We start from the raw sequence: 27,476 nt of genomic DNA, 5'->3' as shown, positions 1-27,476 counted from the left end.
ATTTATATGAGTTAGTTACAAGTTTTGTATCTTAGTTAACATAGTTGTTACACTTGAAGTATCCTGATTCAAATTATGTCCAGGACTGTAGGAATACACAATTTTGGGAAAATATCTATTTGCAATTTGATTAGATTTGCGATTCTGTCTTTTGTTTTTCACAATGGATAATATACTTACATACTTAAATATCTGCATTGTAATTGTAACCATTGATATCGCAATTTCAACAATTGTCTTTAATTGTGCAGCCCTTCTGGACACTTTGTGCATAAAAAGAGGCTTTTAATATTTGCTTATGTCAAAAGTGATGATAAAAGCAAGGCAGGTAAAAGAAGAAGTGGTCTGAGGTTTTTAGTGGATGAAGGATGTGTCTTTAAAAGTGGAATGAATATGGCTCGTAAAGAGTGAGACATAGTAGTAAAGACAAAGAAAAAGTGAGCTGTCTGCGTCTGATGAGAAAGCCATACTCTCTCCCTGGGACTTTGGACCAAGAGGAGTGAAGGAGGGAGGAGAGGAGGAGGCTCAGCGAATACCTCTGCGTGACTAATGTCTTTTTCACACATTTCACCTTCTCCCATCCATCATTGTGTCTACCTCCCGCTCCCCTGTTAAAACAAGAACCGCCGGGACAGCACATAGTACAAGGCTACTGTAACGTTTTATATTCTGTAGGACATATTTATACTACACTTAACCTCATTTATACATCTGTCTGGGGAGTTCAGACACTGAAAGTACTATGTTGCATATAATAGTGTAACCATTATAACCAACAATCCAGGGATAATTTAAACATGGCCTCATTGTTTATAACTTGGCTATTTACACATGTTCTTTATCTATCCCAAGTTGGATTTTTGCAAAGATACGATCCCATTCATCCTAATTTCCATTTCTTGAGGACATGACCTGAACCAAGCTTGTTTTTCCACTGCTTTCCATACACTTGCCTTTTGTTTTCTCTCCCGACATTTTGTTCCTTTCATAAAAGGTTAATAATGTTGTTTAACCCGATGTAATGAAAGCTTGGAATTTAACATAAGACTCTTCTCATCTTGTATGATGTTGTAGCTATGTAGTATCATTATGTAGCCTCAGTTTCAATAGGGTCTTCTTGGTTCAACCAGTATCAATTATCCTAAAGAGGAGCAAGCCTTATCGCAATCAAAAGGAAATTTAAATTGCAAAGGCTGCAGTCATTTAGGTAATCTAATGTCCTCTGCAGAGAATATAAGACGGCCTCCCCGGGATCTTTTTCTGTGTAAACCTGCCAACTGTAGTTTAGCTCCTTCAAACATGGTCAACAATGCATGTAACTGCTGTATTAGTTTTGCATTCACTGTTGTTAGAGAATGTTCTCGCTACTGCACAACCTACCAAGGACACCTCTCGTGCGATTTCGGTCTAATGGCTTTTAAAGTGCAATTCATGAAAGAAAAATCAGAATTAGTGTTTAGTTTAGTTTAACCAAAATGGTTCAGTCACTGTATAATGTCATTTTCTTTGTTCATTCTTCTGCTATTTCTTATCTCAGTAAATTCCCTCCCTGGCCCCCCCAACTTCTCACCATCACGGTCCAATTTCCTCCCACCTTTCCCAGTCAATCAGTCAGCTTTTCCTCCTCCTGTTTTTCTAGTGTGAGGTTTCACAGTACAGCGACTACTGAGCGATCCGGGTCACGTCTGATTTTCAGACTTGACGTGACATCTCGGTTGATAATAAGCCACTGTGAACAATATAAAGTTTGTCAAAGTGCAGACATGACCACAGGATGACTTTGCTGAGAAGTCAGTGCTTTGGAACTAACTAACCTCTGTATCAGAGTGAATTGACCCGAGAGGCCAGTATGAATTTAATCTCACAGCTCTGAGAGGATTTGTGGAAGATGCTGCAAAAGCATTATGCATCATCTTTTTTTATTATAATTCACTTTGACCATGAATGTTTTGTAAAGGTTTTGCCGAATAAATACATAGTGTTGATTTATTAATGACAAACAAAGTAATTGCTGTTTAAAAATGAGTTAATTTTCTATGTTTTAGGTCCTCCTAGAGTGGCAGATCGAGTAACCCACCGGCAAAGCATCCGTCTGGGACGTACCATGAAGCTGCCTTGTCCTGTGGAGGGAGATCCCCCTCCGCTCATTATGTGGACCAAAGACGGGCGTAACATCCACAGCGGCTGGACGCGCTTCCGAGTGCTCCAGCAGGGCCTGCGCATCAAAGAGGTGGAGACTGACGACGCTGGGACTTACATCTGTAAAGCCACTAATGGCTTTGGCAGCGTCAACATCAACTACACGCTCATCGTCATAGGTGGGTTCAAATCACACATAGTCACACAAAAAACTCAACATCAAAGGTTTTTTTCAGGTTGTCTCCAGTTGATTACAAGAGATGAAGTATTGATGGCTGGTTTACGGAAAGTGTAGTACCTTTTAATAAAATTACATCCACTGGTTGTAATTAAACTTGTGCCTCCATGTTTAAGCCCTCTGGGTGTCACAACTAGTTTAGTTTTGTATATTTGAAGTAGGAATGAGACGCTAGCCAATGTTTTTGCCCCTTTTGATGTGGTTGGGCCAATTCATCACGTCTTAGTGACAGCACTCTAGTGTGTGACCCTGTGGACACTCACAACCTTGTTCAAATAGAGGTGTGTGTCTTTTTCTGTACTGGGACACTATAACTGCTTTGCTCTTATCCATGTAAATAAAATACCTGGAGAGACGAGTGAGTGTCAGTAAGTGTCTGCTCCCTGAGGACTCCGCACCCTGAGTGTGTGTGTTTGTGTCCATGTGTTTGTGCACATGCACCTTGCCTCTGTGTGTGTCACATTTCAGCCGGTTGAGTGGATGCCAAAAGACAGATTAAGGCTGTGCAGCGTTCCAGGGAATCTGACTAAAGCATCTCTCCCTGCCCACCGTCGGCTCTTCAAAAAGTAGCCAGAGTAAAAGACTTCTGATTTGCTCTGCCAACCACTGTACTTTATCCTATACCTGTGTAATATCATTACTGATCTGTCATTATGTGTCTGCTTATTTTACAACAAGGGACTCTTGTACTTATGAGTACAAATATTATTCAGTCATTATTCATTCACTGTATCATGGTTTGGAAAGTTGCCACAGCTGCTTGTTCACATTCAAGAGGCAGTCCTTTAAAGAGTTTTTATTCATTTGATGAGACAAAAAGGCCAATTGGAAATGAAAAGCACAGTTGTATTCCTCTCCAGTAATCATTATCGGTATGTGATCCCAAACTGTATTGGTGCTGACCCACACTTCAAAGGCGCGCTGGCATCAGGAGGGCAGAGGGGCGGAGGGGGCTACAGCTGCCGCTGAGGTCATCCAAGCAGACAGCTGCTGCACCCCCTTCTCAGGGCCTCTTTCATTCACACACATTTGCATTTACACACATATACGCTGGGAAAACAAAGCACTGGGGAAACCCACAGATGCAGCGGTTTGTCAATGAATTTTAGCTTAATCTCCCTATGGTGTTCCTTGAATAACATCATCAAGGAGTTTTGTATATTTGGTTGAGACAGTGTATGCTAATGAATACACATGGGGGACTCATGCATGTAAACATGCCATGCCAGATTGTAGCCATGGCTATTTTGCATTAGGCAAAATCTGCAAACTCCACAGAGAAAGACCCTATCGGGCCTGGGGATGGACCCTTCTTGCTGTGAGACATGCACACTAACCTTCGGTTTCTCGTGTGCTGACGTAGAGGCCTCACTCAGCCTGACAGTTCACTTTGGAGGGCAGTGTTCTCATGGCTGGAACAATCAGCATACACAACGATGGCTAAAGCATGAAGGGAATGAATGACGGAATGTGTCCAGTTGTCTCTGACATGGAAACACTGCTCCCTATTTACTCTGCAGTAACCCATCATACATCATAGTCTTGTTTACTGCCTCCTCTCTCACATTTGGTGTATCCTCATCGTCCTCTTTCATCTCCTGTGTGGTCCCGTGGTGATTATTCAGTGACCGCTCCATTTCACAGTAATGAGCCCACACCTGCATCTTATTGTCCTCCTTTCTCATTTTCAAATCCAAACGTATCTTTGACACCTTTTTCCTATTAGCGCTCAATCTTAACCTCATTCCTCCTTTCCTCGGCCGCTCGGCTCAGCTTTCCCTACCACGTTTTAATTTGTATCAATATTTTTACAGTTTCCCGGCATTTCCCCTGAAGTAATAGCACTTCATTGCCGCAAAAAAAAAAAAAAAAAAACATCAATGCTGCTGTGGCATACTGTGGAGGGCATTTTGTGAAAGGAGGTTTTTGTTGGCAGTGGGCACATTCAGGGCATTCCTGAAATGTTTCTATTTTTATTGTGTGTTGATTGGCATTCGTTTGTGCCAGTTGTCTTGTGTCTGATCTTGAGCGTGAGAGCCATGGCCAAATTAAGGCATGTTTTCATTCTGGGGTACGGTTTCCTTTAGTTGATTTGACATGGCTTGGAGCAGGTAAGAGGAATGGCATTCGCTACAGAAACTTTGTTTCTAAGTGACCCCTTTTTTGACAACTCAAACAAAAACCCTTAGCCACCACTAGCCATAAGGTTAGGCGTCGCTGACAATAAGAAATATCTTAATATTTTCGAGGACTTCTGTAGTTAGTAATGTGTGTAAAAGTGCTGAAATGTCACTTTTCACCTGTATTTTTGCAGTTTTTTTCTTGATTTATTTCCATTAACAATACAATTCATACATTCAATACATTTCAATGCTACCAAGCTGACCCTTATATTGGCCACGTGGCTATTTGGAAGCTAGGTACTGTACCACAGTCAAGCTACCAGTTTAGACTAGAGGTCAAGCGATATGGGTTTTTCTAAGGTCGATGCCGATATGCCCGGCTGATATTTTTGATCGATATTTTGGGCCGATTTTTCCAAATGTCTGGTCTATAATCCTGTAAAAACATAAATACCGATTTTACTCGGATACATTTTGCACAGTGATCAAAATACAATTGCAGAGGTTTGAACTAACTCAGCGATTAAATTCTCCAGGTTCTGAGCTTCAAAATGACATGCATGGCCATATTGACTGAGGTTTAGTGAAACTTGTATTTAAAGGGACTATACGAAGTTTAAAAATGTTAAGATTATGTATTTTCCTCCTCCTACATGTTCCAGCAATGTCCTAAGGTGTAGATTGAGCCCAGACCTGTTCACCACAACTGCCTCTAAAATCCTGCACCGTCACTCAAAAAGCTGCAACTTCGGGTCCGAAGTGCCGTCATGCACGAGCTTAATATAGAAGCTGCAGTAAGACCTGAGGTGGCATAGTATAAAATGACCAATGCATCCAGTCCCTTTAACAAACTTGTAGCTAATCAGTTTTCATCGCAATGTTTCTCTGTTCCCCTGAGGCCTAAGTCACTTTCAGTCCCAGAGACATCGGCTTTTTTGCCGCTACATCTCACAGCTAATCTAGCACCCAAAAAGCCGATAATAGCCGATATGTCGGCCGGACAATATATCAGTCCACCTCTAGTTTAGACACACTTAAACAAAAGTAAGTCAAGATGAAGACAATTTAAAACGGGTAGATAGGCTTTCGACATTAAACCAATTTCAGCTACTGCCAGACAACTACAACTGGTGAGCACAGATTTACGAGACCGCTGTAAAGCCGGTAGCCAACAGCCCAACACTGTCCTTTGGAAATTAGGTGCCAGCAAAAATCTCCTTCTCCTTCTCCTTTTTTTTTTTTTTTTTTTTCATGTCTCTCTAATATGTTTTTGTCTCTGTTTGATATTCCTACCAGCCTGTATGAGTGAATGACAGAAGATTTATAGTCCAAACCAGATGTGATGACAAAAGGAGCGTGTCTGGAGTGGGGCAGGGAAGCTGTGGAGGAAGGAAGTGGTTTAGTGTTGTGCGCTCATATCAAAGGCTTGCGTGGCTTTGACGGTGTGCATCTGAGGCTAATGTTGTTTTCATCCACTTTTTTTTTTTTTTAAGCAACTGTTGCATTGATTTGTGTTGAATTAAAAGCTCCGTCCTCGTTTCTTGACATCTGTTCATGATTGGAGAACAAAGAGAGAGAGAGAGATCAAACCTGGAGTAGTGTATGTTTAAATAAATGATGTAGCGCATGATTTATGTTGATCAAGATTTGTAGTAAGTGTTGACATAAGAAAATGGAAATGCAAGATGGAGCAGGACAAAGGGAGCTCGCCATTCAAAGTAGCAGCTGTAAGATTCTGAGCTCTGTTCTTTTTTGAGTCTCTGATATTCGTCAATCAAGCATGTAGTAAGTTTTGACTCCAGATCACAAAAAGCCTGTCTTTACGTTCTTTTTTTGTTTTCATTTCTTATTTTTTCTTTTTGCTGTATTGGCCCCCAAAACAAAAACCTTCCCTTTTCATTCCTACGTTTGAACTTAGCATTGAGTTTTCGACTTGTTTGAAAACCAAAACCAGGCACTTATTCCATTTAACTGCAGCGAGCGACCGTGTGTGCAACTGCAGCTGTCTTCCGGGGCCAAAAAACGCGAGCGGCTCCGGTTGCAGACCTACATCATCTCTACGAGCCCTGTGTCTCTGGCTTCTCAAATGTCCCGGTTTTTAATTGAGATATCTGGTGCCTTGGTCTGGAGAGGATGTAGAGGTGGCCAAGGTTCCGCACTTAATTGCTATGACTCATACGAAACGTGGACTGTGCGATTGGCCCCTACAAAATCTCAAATAACTCTTTCTCACACATGTACTCCGAGCGGGCCAGCGCAGTGGTAAATGCCATGCAGTTTTGAGTCTGCTGTGTGTGTGTGTTGCAGATTTAAGCTCTCCTCCGGCTCAGGTTTCACGCAGTATTTTCTCACTAATGGCAGAAAAATGCATAGGGTGAAGCCGGCGCTGCTGCTGCTGCTGCTCCCCGGTTTGGAGGCACCGCTCGGTTGATGTTAAGGTTTGAGGCCTCACAGGGGAGTGTTTTTTGGGGGGTCCAAGTCATAATTTACAGAACATAAAAAAGAGGTTATTTGGAAATGTAGCTCACAAATCATGGGCGGTTTAGGCCCCCTATACCTCCAGTTTGTTGACTTTTGAGCTCTAAGGAGTGATCTTTAGACCAGTGGCTCTCAAACTGTGTTACATGTCAGTCAGTATTGAAAATCAATTCTTTATTTTAGCCCCAAAACAGGTTGTGATATCTCCGTAAATGATCGTTCGCCCTCGTTTAAAGCAGTACTAAATAACTTTTTTACCATAATAAATCCTTTCCGCCGTCCCTCTGGGGGTAATACAAGTGTTAACGGTGTCTCTGGTCAGAAAACCACAATTGCAACTTCGCTGCCACCAGGCCGGAGTCACCAATACACACTAATTGAATCACGAAGAAGAAGCTAACAGGCTAACGGGCAAAGCTAACTGCAGGCTAGTGCCACTTAAACAGTATTTACAGCCAAGTTTGTGTGAAAAAAATATCTCCATTGTGTAATTGGATGTACAATATCCCTCTCCCCCTTTGTCTTTTCTATCAGCGTAGTATTTACTCTCACGGACAATTAATGAGTAAAAAACTGCAACACGCCTCTAGGGGCATGAGTTACTTACTACTTACTTACTAGGTACTGCTTTAATGAGGTCAAGTGCAGGTTCATGGCTGGATAGTCAGATTTGGTAGAAAGTGTTGCAAAATTCTCTTATAGCTTTAATACTGTCAATTAATAGCAAGCTACCAGACTCAAGATGCTTTTTCCCCTTTATGAAACAAATTCAATTGAGGTTTTGGTCGCAACATGTTTTACTCATTACTCCCTCAGTGAGTATTTTGGTTAGCAGAGCAGCGCCAAAGAATATTGTAAACGCCACATCATATTTCCTACTCTCTCACCAAACGCCAAATGTTCACTAACTAGATCTACATACCGACGATTGGGGGCAGTCACTCCAGTCAGAAAACTCAGGGCGCACAACAGGTGCAGGGCATGAAAACGAGATTCGAAAGAAGGCTTGTTCCTGGTTCCTTTTCACTTTATCAGATGTCCTGCTTTGCTTTGGTCGCTTTGGTCCAGACATAACTTTGGCTCCGGAAATCATGGTGGCACTATTGAAAAGGCAGATGTAAACATGCTGGTGTGCGAGATAAGGCCCGAGATACTGTGCATACGGAAGGAGTAAAACCGGAGTCAGATTCCACTCTGTTTTACACCACATCAGTTAGAGTCCGTATATTCCCCACTATATGTCCATATTCACATCAACAAGGTTATAAAGAAACTGCTTGTGAAGGCATACAGAAGACAGATGTGGAGAGAGATGCACACATTGACGAATGGGAGCGCCCTGCCCTCTCTTCAGGGGCCCGAGCCTCCATTTCATGCCTGTCTGTCCCACATCCTCTTGTTCTGCCCCGTTTCACCTTCAGGAAAGGCATAGAAAGGACAGAGTGGTCCAAGGGTATGGGGTGTAGGAAAATGAAACCAGAATGGATCCATCCATTCAACCAGAAGTAGAAGTTTCCTGGTTTAATCTACCAGTATCTTGGCCCTCCTGACAGCTCCTCATTATGTCCTTGTCTGTTATTTTAATAATTAGAGGCTGTGGTTTTGCCTTTGACGATATCTGGATTGAGCAGATTGACCCAAACCGGTACCAGCATCCAACTGTAGACCTATTTAAGCCCACAATATATAAAAACAAACATATCCATTTTACATCCGGTCAGTTTCTTCGTCTATTGCAGCGACACTTCCTCTCTTTCCGACGACTTTTTTCTCGTTCGTTTCCTCCCTCCGCTTGCCTCCATGCTCCATTGACATTTGTGCATGTGTGTGTGTGTGCGCCAGTAAGTCAATATGGCCCACAGCTCGTGAGACCATGCCAAGTCAGGCTCTCCTAGACCTTTAATGGGACTCAAAGACCTTCTGCGGGCTTTGACTGCTCTTTCTCCAGCCCGTGCCATCTGTCCGTCAGCGCGATGGACTCATTCCCGCGACCCGGTCCACCTCAAGTCAAAAGTTGCTTCACTCAATGACATTTTGATAAACCTTTACATTGGCTCCAGGGCGACTGCTACTAATGGGATTCAACATAATACATTTGAGATCATTCACTTTTTGTATCATTTCACATGAATTATGGTTGTGGCTGGAAATTCCCTTAATATCATCTGCCAGCTGTTAACAAAGTCTAAAAAAGGTATTGTTTTTCTCCCTGCATCGCCATGGCAATCGCAGGCCTAATAAGAGGTGTTGCTTTACTTCTCTGTGTGTGTTTTGGCCTCGCGGGCACGTAACGTTTGTAGCATCAGTCAACTCAGTTCCTTTAGTGGAATGAAAGAAAAGCTTCACAGTGATTAGGTTGTAATGAAAGGCTATATTCAATCAATTTTAGGATTTTCAAAAAGCCATGCCTATCGTACCGTAGGCCTGCACAATTAATTGCAATCGAATCGAAATTTGTATTTTGAACGGTTTCTATTTGCAAATAATTTAATTAGTGATGAAAGTAAACAACAAACTATTACAGGTTCTCCATAGGGTCTTGTTATGTATACAGTAGGTTTAAAATCATTAATTGTGAATCTAATCGCGATAGCAAAAATCCCCAAAGTGTACAAAAATACTTTTCTGTTTGTTTACTTCTCAGTGTGTGACCAGCAGCATCAAAGATGGGAGAAATGAGGAGGTGGTGAGGGAGGGAGTAGAAGAGATATGAGGCGCAATGAACCAATGTTTAATCTGGCTCACCACAAGAGAAGGAATTTAGGAAATACAAAGCCCTAAATGGGATTGAAAACAGTTGGGTTGTTAATCTACTGTTCACAATTAGGATGACTAATCATTAGAGCTGCACGCTGGATTTATGTCTCCCTTTGTTTGGAGTTAGATGTTTATTTTCTTTTGATTGTATAGAATAAGTGCGACATTTTGCATACATAGTCATAGTTCTTGGACCTTCTCCAGCACATCCCATTAGAAGACACTTGATGCACAACAAACTGATGCACAAAGACAATCTCACATGAGCAACATGCAGATGTAATGGGCTCATTCTTTCACTTTCTTCCAAGCAAATGCACCCAGGTCGCTGTACTTCAAGATTTGTTGTTCGAAGCCTTGTCATGGGCAAATCTTCCTCTGTAAGATGCTGTGAAATTGGATGGACTATTGGGAGGAGTAGATATACAGTGGGGCAAAAAAGTATTTGGTCGAAATCCAATAGGAAGTCAATGGGGAACTGACCAAATCATTTTGCCCCCAATGTTTAGCCATAGGAACAAAGGAACTAGAACTCTATTTTTGATTATTTAATATTTTTATGGAATATTTTTTCCCTGTTCTGCCGTGTATATTCGTGTCAAAGTAGCAGGGCTTTTGTCTGCCCTTGTTTCCATAAAAGATTAATTAATAAAAAAGAGTGTGGAAGCTGCCAAAGAAAGAGCAAGAAGAAGGTAAATCCTTCCTCTTGCTCTTTCAAATCATAAAATCAAAGAAGTTATAGTAAAAATGGAAGGAAGGGAGTCTGAATGAGCAAACATGAGCATTTGTATGTGATCAGAGCAGTTAGCAGGGGAGCTGTGTACTGCTCAATAGACAGCTTAGTGGCCATTATATGCTGTGTAGGATTAGTGCTGTTCACTATTGTTCTCCTCAGGAGGTAAGAGCGCACACAGGCACGCACACGCCTAGCTTCACACACAATACTAAACATACATCTTTGATCTCTTCACTTTTTTCATCTTTTATCTCATGGGCCAATGTTGTTTTATCACTGTACAGAATGTCTTGATCACATGCACACATGGGCCAGTGCACCCAGGGCTTACTACCAAAAGCCCACAGTGCAGCCCCCAGCCCCGCCCCCTGGCTCAAGTCTGTCAGAGCAGTCATTGACAGGGCTGCTTGTTCACTCAAGGAGCCTTTTCTCATTAGGGCTAGGATTTGTCGCTGGCCCTGCAGGCACCATTGTCCCACTCAGAGCGGGTTATTAGGCTGTCCCGCTGTAGCCAGCCCCCTGCTGAAAGGGCTGGAGAGGAGTGGAGAGTCTGTGAAGGGCAGAGGAGGCCTGGCAATTAGCAAAGACATGTTTGAAGAGAGGACAGAGAGAATAGAAAGGACGAATCAAGGAGAATGAGGGAGCGGACCTGAAGTACAAAAAAGCTTCTTTTGAAGTTTTAGAAACTTTTGTCTGCTCTTCGTTGCTTCACTCTTGCTCTATCATCAAAGCCACAGACTGGTTCTTTAACACGCAATGTCCCTCCTCCCCTTCCTCTGTTCTGCTCTTATTCTCTCATTCGTTACTCTTCACCATAAGAATGCATTTGTGTCAGTGCTGAAAAGCCCTGCATCAGCCTGAAGCTGCTTTGATGTCTTAATGATGACGCGAAGAGGGAATTATGCTCGCAGTCTCTTTGTGTCACTTTGCGGATTCCACCAGTCGCATCTGGCTTTTACAGACGCACCTGACAACAGGCCGGTGGAGTGCAATGGAAAAACCTTTCACAGAAATGTGTTCACCAGCAGCAGACATGGAAGGACTTGTTGCTCTTATCAATAGTTATCATACTTCTACATCCCATCACTGGAGCTGTATCACAATGTGCTTTTGTCATGTCGCAGCAGCGTAGACACAACTGCTGCTCTGGTGCCATATCACAGCTCTGTGACCGATAAGACTTCCTTATCATACGAATGTTTAAACATTTACATAAATAATGAGAGAAACTGGCCTCAATGATCGTGATAAGACAATCTAATGCTGTATGCAGGCCCGCCTTAACCTACCCATAGGCCCCGGGGCTTGAACAGAATTGTAGGCCCCCCCATCAGCGCAAACCCTAACCCTAAATCCCATAAAAAACCCAACCTGCAACTCCTACATGTGTCAAAAATAAATGTTAAATGACATCTTGCATGTGTATCAAAATCTCTATCTTTAATACATTTTTTTTTTTAAAAACTACAACTCAATTAAAACAGACTGTCTCTTGCAAACAGAAAACATGCTTCAAAAATATGGCAGAAATAATAAAAATGAGCATAGCTATACATCTTAAAAAGGTATTTTTCTTGACTTTCTGGCGGAGAAGTCTTTTATTATGTCTGTAAAGTCCAAGTCACGAACGATGTCATTTTCAAGTGACATCAGTGAAAGATGGTTAAGTCTCTCTTGGTGCATCCCTGACCTCAGGCGAGATTTTACCAATGAAAGCTTTGAAAAGGACCGCTCCCCAGCCATCGAACAGGGTCTGAGTTAAAAGGGTCCACAATGTTCGAGTCCTCTTCCACTCCTCCTCCTGCTGCGGGAGGAGTGTCTGCTTCAGCGGCGCCTTTTTCCTTCTCTGCTCCTAACTGGTCCGCGCTCTCCCCCCCCGACTCGTCTGGGCGTAGCGGTGAAATGGCAGCTGCATAGCTACTGGTTGAAGGCTGGGTTGGCTATACGGGGAAGGCAGTGGCACCTCCTCTAGCAGCTCCTCCTCACCGAATCGAGAGCCAACAGTCTCCTCTTCGCTCTCGCTGTCAGCTGCGCGGCCTGCGCCTCGTGTCAGGGGCGCTGCTGCAGCGGCTGCGGGTGCCAGTTCGCCGAGGCTTGTGGAGGTGCCTGCGTCCGCGGCGCTGGTTCCACCTCTGGGTGTTGATTTTAAAAAGCCCGTTAGCTTCGGCATATGGCTCATCAGCTCTTTATCACAACGCTCCTTCTCCTTTTGCGTCTTTCTTTTCTGTGCACCGCTCTCAAACTTTTCCTTCCCTGACATTTCTGTCCCTCGCTACGAGTCGCCATCAAGAAGTGTGGAAGTGAATAGATGCGTTACGTACATAAGTTACGTCTTTCTATGCGCTTGGATTGGTTGTAATTTGTCATAGTATCAATGTGATGCGATGACAAATTCTAGCCAATTGGTCAGTTGACGCTGCAGTATGTGATTGACAGGTAAAACAAACAAATTACAATATCATGGAATTCGATTATATCTGATAGGCCCTCTGGGCCAAGAAGGGCGGGCCTACTCCAGGTACACAGCGTGAAGTGAAGTGATTGACATGGAAATCGACGAATCATCTTTTCTTTTTCCTTTTTTCTTTAATTCTGATAGGCCCTTGACAATAGTAGGCCCCTGGACTCCAGCCCCTGCTAGCCCGTTGGATAAGGCGGGCCTGGCTGTATGTTGTGGTTTATACCTTTGGCTAGACACGCGTTGAGGAAAGCACAGATAAGACTGCTTTTGTTCAGGTGTGATTGTGCATGTGAGCACTTGTAATGTCACATTCCTGCGTATTATATTTCACATAAATGCATGTTCAATATGTTTTGCTCTATTTTTTTTATTTTTTTTGAGGAGAGACTGTGGTGGTTTTTCCCCATGGTTCTTAGACAAACAATGTGATGGTTATGCGGCGCCTGTGCTATCAGCCCAGAGCTTGATCCAAGTGACAGCATGCTGAAAACTGATCTCACACACTCATTCGGGCTAAAACCAGAATATTTCTACATTCCTCCTGCAGCCCTTGCGTGTTAAAATGATATACGCACCGTGTTTGCTTAGTGCTATTACGAGTTTGTCCACACTTCCATTCAAAGCAGACTTTTTGCTGTCTGCCAATGTGTAAATTGTAATAAGCCATGACAAGCCATGTTGACTTTTCTGTCTTGTTCTGCTATTTCAACACAAGGCAAAATAGAAAGTGGCTCCGTTCAGATGATGTGAAAATAATTTGAGCAGAACAGTGAAATGCGTTTTGGCAGATAGTAATAAACGGAGTCATTAGAAACTCATTTAAAACCATAAAGAGCTGTAAATAATGACATAATCCCTCTCATTGACTCAGTTTTGCCGATAGACTTTTATTTGTAAGCATCTAACCCGCATCCTGTTGCATTATGGCCATTTCTTTTCTTCTCTTTTATGGCAAAGCATGCACAAACACATTCGGTGCACCTGTTGAGTTAAAAGTACTGTTATTTATGTAATTATCTACCTGGCCGGAAAAAAAATATCAGCCCCATTAAAGACGATCAGTGTTGGCCAAGCGGGAACAGAGCATTCCAGCGGCGCTGCGTACAAAGCTTTATTTTCTATAATTAGAGCCAAAAAAAAAAAAAAAGACACAATACAACAAGCAGGCATGAAACAAAGGGAGCACCAGGGTGACTCACGGTGAAACTTTGCCCAGCGGCGCATGGTGATGAGCAGGCTGGTTTTTACATTGTTGTAAATAGTTGCTCATCAAAGACAAGCCTGTCAGCGTGTAGCCGTGCAGTGGAAAGCGTGCCAGCGTCTTTGAAGTTGAGCAGCCATAGCCCCAATTAAACACATGGACATGAAGATGCATTAACATAAAAAGAAGTTCAGTGTCGCAAAAGATCAAATTGTTTGTCAGGACCATCGGTAGGTTGCTTCGCGGGTCGCTCCGGGACAAACAGTAGCATCTTTAATTATGTTTCGCTGTCTACAATGGAGAGAGATTGATGTGGTTTTACAACTTTGGGATCTGTCACTTAGTGTCAAATCATCTGTCATCACCCCTGGAAATAATGTTGCAACTTTGTTTGAAAGTGCGGCATCCTTTTCTATAGAAAGATTGCAGGAACATATTGGCTTTAGGTACAGTCATTATGTGTAATGGATTCCATCAGGACTATAAAGCGCTGGAGCATTTTCCCTCATAAGGTGCATCCACTTCTGGCATGCACATAAAGTAAGCTCTTGTATGTTTGTAATTAAAAAGGATGTTGGCTCATTTTTGCAGAGCGCTGTTTTCTTTCATTGTTATTATCAAAGTGCTGTATGTAAGATAGCGGGTAGTTCCTTTATCGTCCAGCTGCAAAGAGTCACAAACTAGTAAACCCGTTATGCACAACAGATAAGTGAGTGTTATAGGACGTCAGATAGGAAGGTTGTTATTGTGGTTGTCATGGATCAAAATTAGTGATGGATCTTTGCTGGGAGTTTTGATTAAAATCCTTTTATAGCGGGATTTTTACGCTTTGAAAAGGCATTGTCAAAAAACAACACGAACAACAGCTGCGGCCTGCTTGCTAAACGGTGTAAAATGAATTTGGTAATGTAAGACGAGCGGAGGGTCAATCCAGGGAGCACCGCGGCGGTACTAATGAGAAGATGTTTAAGCGAAGAATCATTTGATACAGGGAAGAGCGGAGGTGGCTGCGAGGAGGAGAATGATTGAGGGTTCAAAGTGCCGAGGCGATGCCGGCGGTGTGCGTTTCAAAGGCGGCGCGTGGCCGTGGATGTGAGAGATTTGTTAATTCAGCAAAGCAAAAGCGCCGCCTTGATGTTTACTAGGGTTACACACAGAGCAGCTGGAGGAACATACCTATGAATACACACACATGCACAATTACATGACAGAGGCCGCACCGCGCACCGTGGGCAGCAGATCGCTTATAGCGTTCATATGTTCACAGCTTGGCACAGACACATGACCATTGACAACCAGGAAAGTGCAGGCCCAAGCATGGATCGAAGTCTATCAAGTATACAGTCTATATACACTGCAATGTATCCTTCTGCACAGATAGAATATGGGCCATCAAATATGTTGACCTGTGATTCTCAACTGCTGGAGTTTTGAGACTATGAGAAGTCTAACATATACTGACTACAATTTCTTTGGCCCTGTTTTTCTGCATAATATCAAAATACATTACTTTTTTCTCAAAGTTCCATCTGAAAAGCTTTCTCAACGTAGTTATCAACACAGTTTTGTCAACATTGGCTTTTTTGCCTGTAAGTATGAGGATTCTTGGTTTGTTAAATGCTACACAGAAATCATTTTGTCTTTAATCTAACTTGGGGGCTGACAAAGTAACAGATTATAACTCAGGGAAACTCAAGAACATTTAAAAATGGTATGTGTACAGTGCATGTTTTTCCTCTTTTATGACCTCAGAGCCTTTTGATAAGCAGCGGACATGAAGTAATTCCCTAATTCCTCTGACTCACTCATGCCCTTGAGTGGATGGCCCCATGATGATAATCTGTCAGGTGTTGCTCAGGGCTTTGGGGTGCAGCTGCAGGTTTTCCGGGTTGTTTGCGTGGCATCCGCATTGTTTCCATTTAAGGCAAACCTCCGAGTGCGTTCCACACTTGACCCGGCCGCTCCATCGATGAAGTGTGAACACTGATGTAAAACAGGGACTGGGATGAGAGACGCGCCGCCCATTTGAACACGCACTGTCACAGCCGGCTGCACTTGCATGTGCAGAGAGATGTGAGCAAAAGAGGCAACGGCAAAAGGAGGGACGTTATGGAGCTACTTTTCTTTTGAAGACTAAAACAACAGAGTGAACAAAGCCAGATGCGCATGTTTTATAAACATCACTCACAGAAACATGAACCTCAACTGTATGTTTTCAGAACTCATAAACCCCATCAACCAGTGACGTTTATGAGCCAGTGTATGCAAGCGCTCGCCTCATGCCTGAGTGTTATTTCATCGCTATGTTGATATTTTACGCTTTGACAAATACCATGTACTTCACTGGACGAGGAGGATTTTCTCACTGTTGGTTTTCTCCACATTTTTCATATCATAACCAAACCCAGACCTCATTGTTAACCTAAACTTGACCGCACAGCGTAAATGGCCCGTGCCCGCCCGCTGTATCAGTGAATCAGTAAACCAAGACTGAAACGTCGCTGAGCTCTGGAAAACAAGACTTATTAACGCCTCATAAAAGTGTGGCATGCAAATCACATTCTGTGTGTTTGGATAATATCAGATGGAGATGGATTGGAGCTTATATTTGTGCTTTGTTAGCCTTGTGCAACACAGTTTAACTCTCTTTCCCCTCCTTAATTGCTCTCATTCAGAGGGGGGCGCTCAAATGCTGAAAGACAGAATAATACGATACTTTACTTATCGCTTGCGCAAAAATGCCGTCCTTGTACCTCCTCCCATGAGGTCAGGGGCCAGGGTCAGTAAGCTCTCCAATCCAATGCGCCATTAAACTGAAGTTAACATGAACAGACAACCAAGTAGCTCTTAGTAGCTGACATCATTAGTTCTTTATGTCAAACAACAGACCATGAATACGCTTCACCATTACAGGAAGACCCGCCACTGACGTCTTTCTTTTCACTGCTGTATTGTGTGCATCTGGAATTCCATTGGAAAGGAAGCACAGCAAATTCTTTGCTACTTTGGGTACAATGATTTGTACATATTCATTTGGCATAAGTTACGCTTCTTGTCTCGTACTAGTAAAGTATAATTACACAAAATTCAACAATGTGGATTTTCTAAGCGGATAAAAAGCAAAACTATATTGTAAGGCGTAATAAATAACAGGAGTAGTTCGCCATCCGCACAGTAAAGTGAAGATATAACTGTGTGTAATTATACTTTATAGTGTAACACCTCACGTAACCATATGTAAATAGGGAAAATGTGGAAGAGCTTGGTAGCTTCTATCTTGACCTCGTTTGGAGCTATAGTGGAGAGGAGGAGAGGCTAAATGCTAACGCCGTCTGTGCTGTGTTTACGTGACTGAAGGCACGCATGAAGACCAGACAAGTACAAAAGAACTCGTCTAAGCTAAGGTAACAACATATCTCAGTATGTAAAAACGGTGGCCTATTCCTTTAAAGAGGGGTATTATGTTTTTTTCAATCACTTAGCACCAGTCTATAGCACACTACAATGATGACCAAACCTTCTGTTGGTCTGTAAATGCAGCAAATTAGAAAAACTGCCTTGTATAAAATTGCTCTCTCAAAATGGCTGTAGTGAATGTCTTGAAATAGGCCTCTGTCTCTTTAAGAACCTCTGACCCTTTCAGACACGCCCCCTTCACACGCTGTCTGTGGCATCAGTGGGGAGGGGGTTCTGCTGAGGAGCAGTGGTTGGTTACTCGCCTGGTGATGAAAGCTCGGAGGCGTCTCCAGGAGGTGGGGGCGTTCCTAGGAGGACTCAGGCAAACCTATCCCTAAAATGGCTGCCATCAGAGTTTTTACAGATTACTCAAAAATACGTGAATGTGCCAAGGCAACACTTCAGGCATGTTTTTTAATGAGGGAATGACATAATAACAGCTTGAAAAAGTCGATTTTGCATAAAAACCCCCCTTTAATACTTAATGAGCACACCTTAATCTAAAGCGATACCAAAAATGATTGCCACTCTCATTATAGTAGTAAAGAGTATTTCGTAAAAGCAGCAATTTATGGAAAATAATCAAGCAGCTGTGTACTGCCTGCATCTTGTTATGAAGGTCATCAACAAAGAAACTATGCAATTATGTTGGCTAAACTTTCAATGTAATGATAAACTCGGCTTCTCAGTGTGAAATTTTTAAAAGATGCACATGACACATGAAGAATCTGGATGTGAGGCGGTGCGAGCTTTGAGAAAAATCTGGTACTGGAGCTTTAATTGGGTTTTAGCATTCTCAAGATTTAAGCAATGATGCTCATCGGTTTATAGTTTCACATACAAGCAATAATATTCAATGAGGTTTTTTTTTGTAAATCTGTTTTTGAGTCTCGCTTTTAACATATTTACGTTTTACGATCTTCTCCATTTTATCCTTCACCTCATCTTGACTTGATCCAAGTCTCACAAACCACTTAGAGCCTGTCAAAGAGAACACTTTTGGAACACGTTTCTTTGATTAACTAAAGCTTATTTGGCCAAAAACACACTGAACATCTGTTAATGTTGTGGCCGCGTCTTCTGGGCATGTACATATTAAGTGATGATGGATGTGCTTGGATGGGTAGTTTGACGAGGGGATAGAGGCGCAGAAGTGGGCAGCTTTACTGTCAATCCATAAAAATTGCTGCGCTAAAAGGTCTGGAAGTATTTTCAGCCTGCAGTGGTGGCAAATTTTACATCCTGGAACAAAATTTTATAGCCGTGCAGGTTTGGCTACAACAGCGCTCTCTGGCTTAAATTAGTTACCTGGAACCGTTTGACTTTTCAGGATTTTGTCTGGAACAACTGGCAGCTTTTGGGACTTTACTGTTCTCAGTGGCATTAATTTTATTCGCTCTCTCATTCGGACTACTGGCCGACCCTGCTTCTCCCAATCCAAATATATTCTTTGCACATTTGACTCTTACATTGTCCTGGAGTGAAAGACGAGAGCGCCAGATGTGTCAAGCTGTGATTGTGTAGTTTTCATTACTTTTGCCATTACACCTCATTTTAGCCCCACTGCATGTGTTTTACAGCTTCCTGGGCAAAGACTAGATTCTGTGCTTTCTGCAGGTTTGGGAATTCATTGAAGAAAGTGTGAAAGATTGGAAAACTCAGAAAGTCTGTTCCCTTTTTGACGAATGGTAGTTTTGTCATTTGGTCAGCCAAGACTGCAGTTTTCACATCCATCCATCCATCCATCCATTTTCTTCCGCTTTATCCGGGGCCGGGTCGCGGGGGCAGCAGTCTCAGCAGAGATGCCCAAACTTCCCGATCCACACACACCTCCTCCAGCTGTTCTGGGGGGACCCCGAGGCGACACCAGGCCAGCTCGGAGACATAGTCCCACCACCGTGTCCTGGGTCTTCCACGAGGCCTTGTCCCACTAGGACATGCCTGGAACACCTCCCGCGGGAGGCGACCAGGAGGCATCCGGAACAGATGCCCGAGCCACCTCAGCTGGCTCCTTTCGACGTGAAGGAGCAGCGACTCTACTCCGAGCTCCTCCCGGGTAACTGAGCTCCTCACCCGATCTCGGAGGGTGCGCCCAGCCACCCTGCGAAGGAAACTCATTTCGGCCGCTTGTATTCGCGATCTTGTCCTTTCGGTCATTACCCAAATCTCATGACCATAGGTGAGGGTGGGAACGTAGATCGATCGGTAAATCGAGAGCTTTGCCCTCCGACTCAGCTCCCTCTTCACCACGACAGACCGATACAGCGACCGCATCACTGCTGACGCCGCACCGATCCGTCTGTCGATCTCACGCTCCATCCGTCCCTCACTCGTGAACAAGATCCCGAGATACTTGAACTCCTCCACTTGAGGCAAGGACTCCCCACCGACCTGAAGAGGGGAAGCCACCTTTTTCCGGTGGAGAACCATGGCCTCGGATTTGGAGGTGCTGATTCTCATCCCGGCCGCTACACACTCGGCTGCAAACCGCCCCAGAGCGTGCTGGAGGTCCTGGTTCGTTGAAGCCATCAGAACAACATCGTCCGCAAACAGCAGAGATGAGACTCTGAGGCTCCCAAACCGGACACCCTCCGGCCCCTGGCTGCGCCTAGAAATTCTGTCCATAAAAGTAATGAACAGAACCGGTGACAAAGGGCAGCCCTGGCGGAGACCAACACGCACCGGGAACAGGTCTGACTTACTGCCGGCAATGCGAACCAAGCTCCTGCTGCGGTCATACAGGGAACGGACAGCCCTTAACAGAGGGCCCCGGACCCCATACTCCCGGAGCACCCCCCACAGGGCACCACGAGGGACACGGTCGAACGCCTTCTCCAGGTCCACAAAACACATGTGGACTGGTTGGGCGAACTCCCATGAACCCTCAAGCACCCGACGGAGGGTATAGAGTTGGTCCAGTGTGCCACGACCAGGACGAAAACCGCATTGTTCCTCCTGGATCCGAGGTTCAACCATCGGCCGGATCCTCCTCTCCAGCACCCTGGAGTAGACCTTACCGGGGAGGCTAAGGAGGGTGATTCCTCTGTAATTGGAACACACCCTCCGATCCCCCTTCTTGAAGAGAGGGACCACCACCCCGGTCTGCCAATCCAGGGGCACTGTCCCCGACCGCCACGCGATGTTGCAGAGACGTGTCAGCCAAGACAGTCCTACAACATCCAGAGACTTAAGGTACTCAGGGCGAATCTCATCCACCCCCGGAGCCTTGCCACCGAGGAGCTTTCTCACCACCTCGGTGACTTCAGCCCCGGTGATGGGCGAGCCCACCTCCGAGCGCCCAGCCTCTGCTTCCTCATTGGAAGACGTGACGACGGGATTGAGGAGGTCCTCGAAGTACTCCTTCCACCGCCCGACGACATCCCCAGTCGAGGTCAGCAGCCCCCCACCCGCACTGTAAACAGTGTTGGTGAAGCACTGCTTCCCCCTCCTGAGGCGCCGGATGGTTTGCCAGAATCTCTTCGAGGCCGACCGATAGTCTTCCTCCATGGCCTCCCCGAACTCCTCCCAGACACGAGTTTTTGCCTCTGCGACCGCCCGAGCCGCAGCACGCTTGGCCTGCCGGTACCTCTCAGCTGCCTCAGGAGTCCCACAAGCCAACAAGGCCAGGTAGGACTCCTTCTTCAGCTTGACGGCATCCCTTACTTCCGGGCGCCACCACCGGGTTCGGGGATTGCCGCCGCGACAGGCACCAGAGACCTTACGGCCACAACTACGAGCAGCCGCATCGACAATGGAGGAGGAGAACAGAGTCCACTCTGACTCCATGTCCCCCGCCTCCCCCGGAATCTGGGTGAAGCTCTTCCGGAGGTGGGAGTTGAAGACCCCACTGACAGAGGGATCCGCCAGACGTTCCCAGCAGACCCTCACGACACGCTTGGGCCTGCCAGGTCTGACCGGCTTCCTCCCCTGCCAGCGGATCCAGCTCACCACCAGGTGGTGATCGGTTGACAGCTCAGCCCCTCTCTTCACCCGAGTGTCCGAGACACGCGGCCGGAGATCAGATGACACAACTACAAAGTCGATCATCGACCTCCTGCCTAGGGTGTCCTGGTGCCACGTGCACTTATGGACACCCTTGTGCTCGAACATGGTGTTCGTTATGGACAAACCGTGACTAGCACAGAAGTCCAATAACAGAACACCACTCGGGTTCAGATCGGGGAGGCCGTTCCTCCCAATCACTCCCTCCCAGGTCTCACTGTCGTTACCCACGTGGGCGTTGAAGTCCCCCAGCAGAACAGTGGAGTCCCCAGTCGGAGCACTATCTAGTACCCCTCCCAGGGACTCCAAGAAGGCCGGGTACTCTGCACCGATGTTGGGCCCGTAGGCCGAGACAACGGTGAGAGACCTGTCCCCGACCCGAAGGCGTAGGGACGCGACCCTCTCGTCCACCGGGGTGAACTCCAACACGTGACGGCTGAGCTGGGGGGATATGAGCAAACCCACCCCAGCCCGCCGCCTCTCCCCGCGGGCAACTCCAGAAAAATGGAGAGTCCAGCCTCTCTCCAGGAGTTGGGATCCGGAACCCAAGCTGTGCGTGGAGGTGAGCCCGACTATATCTAGTCGGTATCTCTCAACCTCCCGCACAAGCTCAGGCTCCTTCCCCCCCAGCGAGGTGACGTTCCATGTCCCGAACGCCAGAAGCTGCGCATGTGGACCAGGTCGTCGAGGCACCCGGCCTCGACTGCCACCCAGTCCTCTCTGCACCCGACCCCTACGGATCCCTCTGCGGGTGGTGAGTCCACAGGAGGGCGGGCCCACGCCGTCTCTTCGGGCTGTACCCGGCCGGGCCCCGTGGGCAAAGGCCCGGCCACCAGGCGCTCGAGTTCGAGCCCCAACCCCAGGCCTGGCTCCAGGGTGGGGCCCCGGCTGCGCCATGCCGGGCGGCGTCACGGTCCTTGTTCTTTCATTGTCCACATCCAATTCAAAGTAAAGGTAAAGACGAAAAGTTTGTTTGTCCACAAGTTCTAGCGGGCGTGATTGACAGATGTATTAACCAATCAGAGAAACACATGGTTCGATTGTATCAAAGCGTACATGGAAGCTAGCCCTTTTAACCCCCACCTGAACCGAGCACATTTTCTCCTGTTTACCCAAATCCAAAAACTTCTTGAATAAAATGTCAAAAGAGCGACAAAAAGCGATGAAAATGTGGCAACAAGTGATTAAACTTTTTTAAGTGACGACAACGCGGCAACAACGCGAGGAAAGGATCCATTTAAATGAGTTTCGTAGGTCTTAGCTTTTAAATGAGGCGTTACACTGGCCTATAGGCTATGACTTTATGGATTTAGGTAAAGCTGAACTGGAGAAAATGCAGTCGGTTAAGGTGGGGGTTAAGAGGCTAAGACAAGATAACAACAGAATGTTGTCACACAGAGGACTTAGAAACCGTGTGAACTTCTGCAGAGCCAACATTCAACAAAACAGCGTTCAACAGACGTTAAAGCAGCACTAAGTAACTTTTTTACCTTAATAGTCCCTATGGGGGTAAAACAAGTGTTGATGGGATGATTGGGGGTCTTTCATCCCCTGGTGTCTCATGCCAGAAAACCACAATTGCAGCTTCCCTGCGCCGGGTCGGAGGCACAATACACACTAATGGAATCATGAAGAAGAAGCTAACAGGTAAAGCTAACTGCAGCCTAGCGCCGCTTTAGCAGTGTTTACAGCCAAGTTTGAGTGAAAACAATTATCTCATTGTGTAATTGGATGTACAATGTCCCTCTCTCCCTTTGTCTTTTCTGTCAGCGTAGTATTTACCTGGACAATTAATAAGTAAAAACCACAACATGCTACGACACCTGCAGTGGCGCTTATGGCCTCTAGGGGCATGAGTTACTTAGTACTGCTTTAACTTTGCTCTGATGAATGATATCCGGAAATTAGAGAGGAAACGTCTTCCACATTAGACAGACCCGCTGCAGATAATGCGCCTGTGATTGGATCAACACCCAACTTGTGGGAGAACTAATTTACATGAGCAGGGTCTCTGGCGCTACTGCTTTCAAACAGGAAGTAGTGTTTGTCATTTAGTTGTTCATTCATGAGCTGTTGAAAATCTGTCTCTTGATCAATGTAAACTATGGTATTGCAGTCAATGTTCAGCTCATGACACTCTGAAGACTTAATACGAACCAAAACTCAAGATGCCTCTTCCACATAGCTGCGCAACTCTGTCCTCTGGTGAGGTCTAGATGCCGATGATTGACTGACAGCTGCAGAGACAGACCCGGACACGCTGCTGGTCAAGGACAAAGTGGATATAACAGGCCTGACACGTACCAGACCTGCTTTCATACACTAAGGACTAGAAAAACGCAGGCCTGCCTCCTTCCAACTATGACATTACATTAGCTCTTTGTTGGAGTGTGTAAATGTACGTCTATGCACGCTCACAATGGTACAGTCTTTCTCCCCACGCACAAACCTACACAGGTGGCTGTAATTAGCGCTCTGAGCCCATTCATGGCACAGGATCAAACTGCAGTCGCCTCGGCTTCAGGAAACTCTGCTTAAAGTTACACACACATCCACAAATATACAGCTTTTATGCGTGCTCCGAAGCTCCCCGGGCTCCCCTTCTGTTGCTCTTTCCCTCGGCCCGTGATGCTGACATCCAAAATGTTTCTGCTCAAACTGCTTGTGTTTAGTCTGCGACCCAATCAAAGCCCCGTTTGATTTCTCAGGAGGATCTGTGTCGAAAGGGAGGCCAGAGCTGGAGAAAGGTGGGGTGCAGGGATTACAGTGGAGATAAGTCCAACCATCGCCGTCCGATTTCAAAATATATACACCCTGAGTTTTCACTGCGAACGTAAGCACCTCTCAGGTGGACCCAATGGACTGAAGGTTAGGAAAGCAAAAACAAAGCTTGTGATTTGAAGTGGTCAGTTCTGAGTATTTATTGTTTACCAGGCTGAAAGGAATAAAACCTTCAGGACTTGAACATTTTGTGCACGCCATGGTCCAAAAGCCACCCCAAACTCAAGAGATCAAGTTCTTTTAACATTTTTTGCACTACAATATGCTTGCCAAACACCTTCTAAAAAGTATACTTTTATAGCCGTTTAGTGATGTCGTAAAAGGCATTTTAGTTCACCCAAAACACATAGGAGTAAAACAAATAGGTATTAGAAAATAGAAAAGCTGGAGGCAATTGTTAAATGAATGGCTGACGTGTGTTCGTCATTTTTTACAGATCCTGAGCCTAGAGTGGTCCTATGACTAATTACATTTGTAAATTGCATTGTAAAGTTTCACTCGTAAATGTTTGTTGTCTAAATCTCATCCAAAAGCAAGAGAAAAGTAAAGGAAAAACAGACTGTTTGTCAGGTGTTGGTGATGTTTCTGCTATGCTCTAATGACGAGCGGTAATGAGATCAGATGTTCCAGAAATACTCAGGCTCTTACCTGGAAACCAGTCATAGGGCTCATAGTGTGAAATGTATTTATCAGTATTACACATGTAGAACTGTTCATTCGTCATACAAGTGTCTGCTGTGATTCAGACAGTCGGGCATTTATCTGTGGTGTAGAGCTGTCCATGCTGTAGCTGCACTTTATAAATCTCACTGCTTTGTCGCCTCTCCCCTTTAGCATTGCCCCTCGCTCTGACTGTAAGCATCTCTTTCATCTGGGCCCCGCTGCCTCTTGACCTCTGCCGGAGTCCGTCACATCCCGTCTTGTTCCCTCTCCTTCTCCGTCGCGGGCCCTCTCACTGTCTCTCCCTCATGCTGTTAATGGAGGACTGTGTAGCAACACAGCTTATAATGATTTCCATAAGGCTACATGGCCTCGCCACAGGAAAGAGCGTAAATCACAGTGACGTGTGTGTGAAGGTGTGTGTGTTAGGAGAGCACACGTGGACTTCAAACATGCACGCAAAGACTTCACTCACTTTTCAGCACAGAAGATAACATTGTCAGAAGTGTAGAGGGCTTTAATCTGGACCAGGTTTGGAACATTAGATAGACTTTTCCTTTTTCCTCATCAAATAGTGTTTGGTTTCATTTGAGTGTGTTTCAGATGTATTCAGCCAGGTGAATACTCAATTCTGATTGGATAACTGCTGTGCGTTAAAACTTAATAACGCACAGTTAAACCACGTTCTATACAGACAGCTTCTCTGGAATCGCCCATATGGTCATGTTTGACAACAGTCAAGGGGGAAAACAATTTGGAGAAAAATCTAAACTTTCTCTTATTATTCAAAAACTACTTTAACAAACGCTGAAATATGAATAAAGTTTTCTACTAAATAAAAATACGAAGACATGGGGAGGAACAAAGTGGTTCAGCAGCCCATAAGTACATAAATAACGGAGAGTTAGCATCAGGCTAATGCTAACGGTTAGCTAGCGCTAGCTACAGCGGACGTTTTTTCACTTCTACTGCACAATCTGCTGTGGGTAAATATCCATATGGGCCTGATTTACGCTTGACTTTATTTATGTGTGATAAATAAGTTCATATTACAACGGAAAATGCTCTCTAAAGATTGTATTTTGCCCCTTGGCGAAGCCACGCCCCCTTCTATGACGAGATACCTGTGGCAGGCATATCGGGGACAGGAAGAGAATTGGAGGCAGGAAGTGAATCGGGGCTACGGTGTCTAGCGCATGCGCAGGCCTCCCATGTTTACGGCAGCTCTTTGATAGATACTTTATTGATCTCACAGATGGAGAAAGTGTTAAATAGGTTAGTGTTAAATTAGGTAATGTGTAAATTATGTAGGCTATATTTATGTAAAATACATTGAAATAAATAATTGTAATGATGATGATAGAAATGATAATAACGATTATGAAAGATTTGACAAAGCAACAGAACAACAAGTTGTAAATTGTGTATATTTATAGAAAATACAAATGAACAAAATAATGATGATGTTGATGATGATATAAATTAGAATAACAATTATAAACGATCAGATTTGACTAAACAACAACAGAACAATTGACTATTTACAAAATTTACAATCTATGATAATATTTATAGGCCTATATATATATACACACAAGGCAGCCAAATATAAGATTTAAATAGGTTAGGTCCTCATAAAGCCATTCTTTTCAGCGAAAAAACACGAAAGAAAACATGATCGTGGGTAGTTTGCACTCTATATGACTGGAATAAGCGCAAATAAACAATTACCAATTGTACCGATCATAAAAATATTAATACATTTTAAAGCCGGTCGAACTTTGCGCCTGTAAGACACGCATGCGCAGAAGTACTAAATATATTGAGTTAAAACAAACTTCTTTCAAAACAGTACTTTTGATTTTTATTAAAATGATGTTATACAAAGCATTATGTCTGTGTCAAGTTATTTTTTTTAATCGACTCCAACATATTAATCACTGTCTTAACTGTCGTAAACATAAATTGGCCATGCGAAGCTTGCGCATGCGCTAAACCCCTGTGTCCAATTCTCTTCCTGTCCCCGATATGCCTGCCACAATACCGTCTGTATCACTCCACTGCAGCTGTTTCCATAGTAACAGCAAACATTTGAGATGGAACTAGCTTCTGGTACAACCGCTTAAAACATAAAATAACTCCTGCCCAGGACTTAAAAAAAAAGAGAGAAGCAAACAGGCCACAACGAACAGTTTCAGTTTGTGTGACCATGATATAAGCGGTTTAAACAACTCAGAGCTGCACGTTGTGGTGTTCTTGCCTCCACGTTGTGCATTAAAACTGTATTATGCACAGCCCTTCGTTGTTTAATCCTTACATATTTTAGCTTTTTCCAAATAGTTTCAGCGCCTCACTGCCCTTTGCTGGCATTTTGAACAGAAATTTCATTAAAGCACTGACACAACTGCACAAGGCCAGTTTTAGGTATGAGTAATGAATATCAC

At 44.5% G+C, this 27,476-nt stretch overlaps 1 protein-coding gene across 1 annotated transcript in view; it reads left to right on the top strand.

Annotated features, from left to right (window-relative positions):
- The window catches only part of fgfrl1a (fibroblast growth factor receptor like 1a), a 63,078-nt gene that overhangs the window by 19,383 nt on the left and 16,219 nt on the right, over nucleotides 1–27,476 (top strand). Inside the window, exon 3 of the mRNA XM_079556099.1 lies at nucleotides 2,046–2,318. Within this exon, the coding sequence (XP_079412225.1) occupies nucleotides 2,046–2,318 (273 nt within the window). The remainder of the gene's footprint in view (nucleotides 1–2,045; nucleotides 2,319–27,476) is intronic.

Source organism: Gobius niger (genome assembly GCF_951799975.1).
Source record: "Gobius niger genome assembly, chromosome: 5".
NCBI classification, from domain to species: domain Eukaryota; kingdom Metazoa; phylum Chordata; class Actinopteri; order Gobiiformes; family Gobiidae; genus Gobius; species Gobius niger.
Note: the sequence above shows the minus strand (reverse complement) of the source record. Positions and strands in the feature narration are given on the sequence as shown.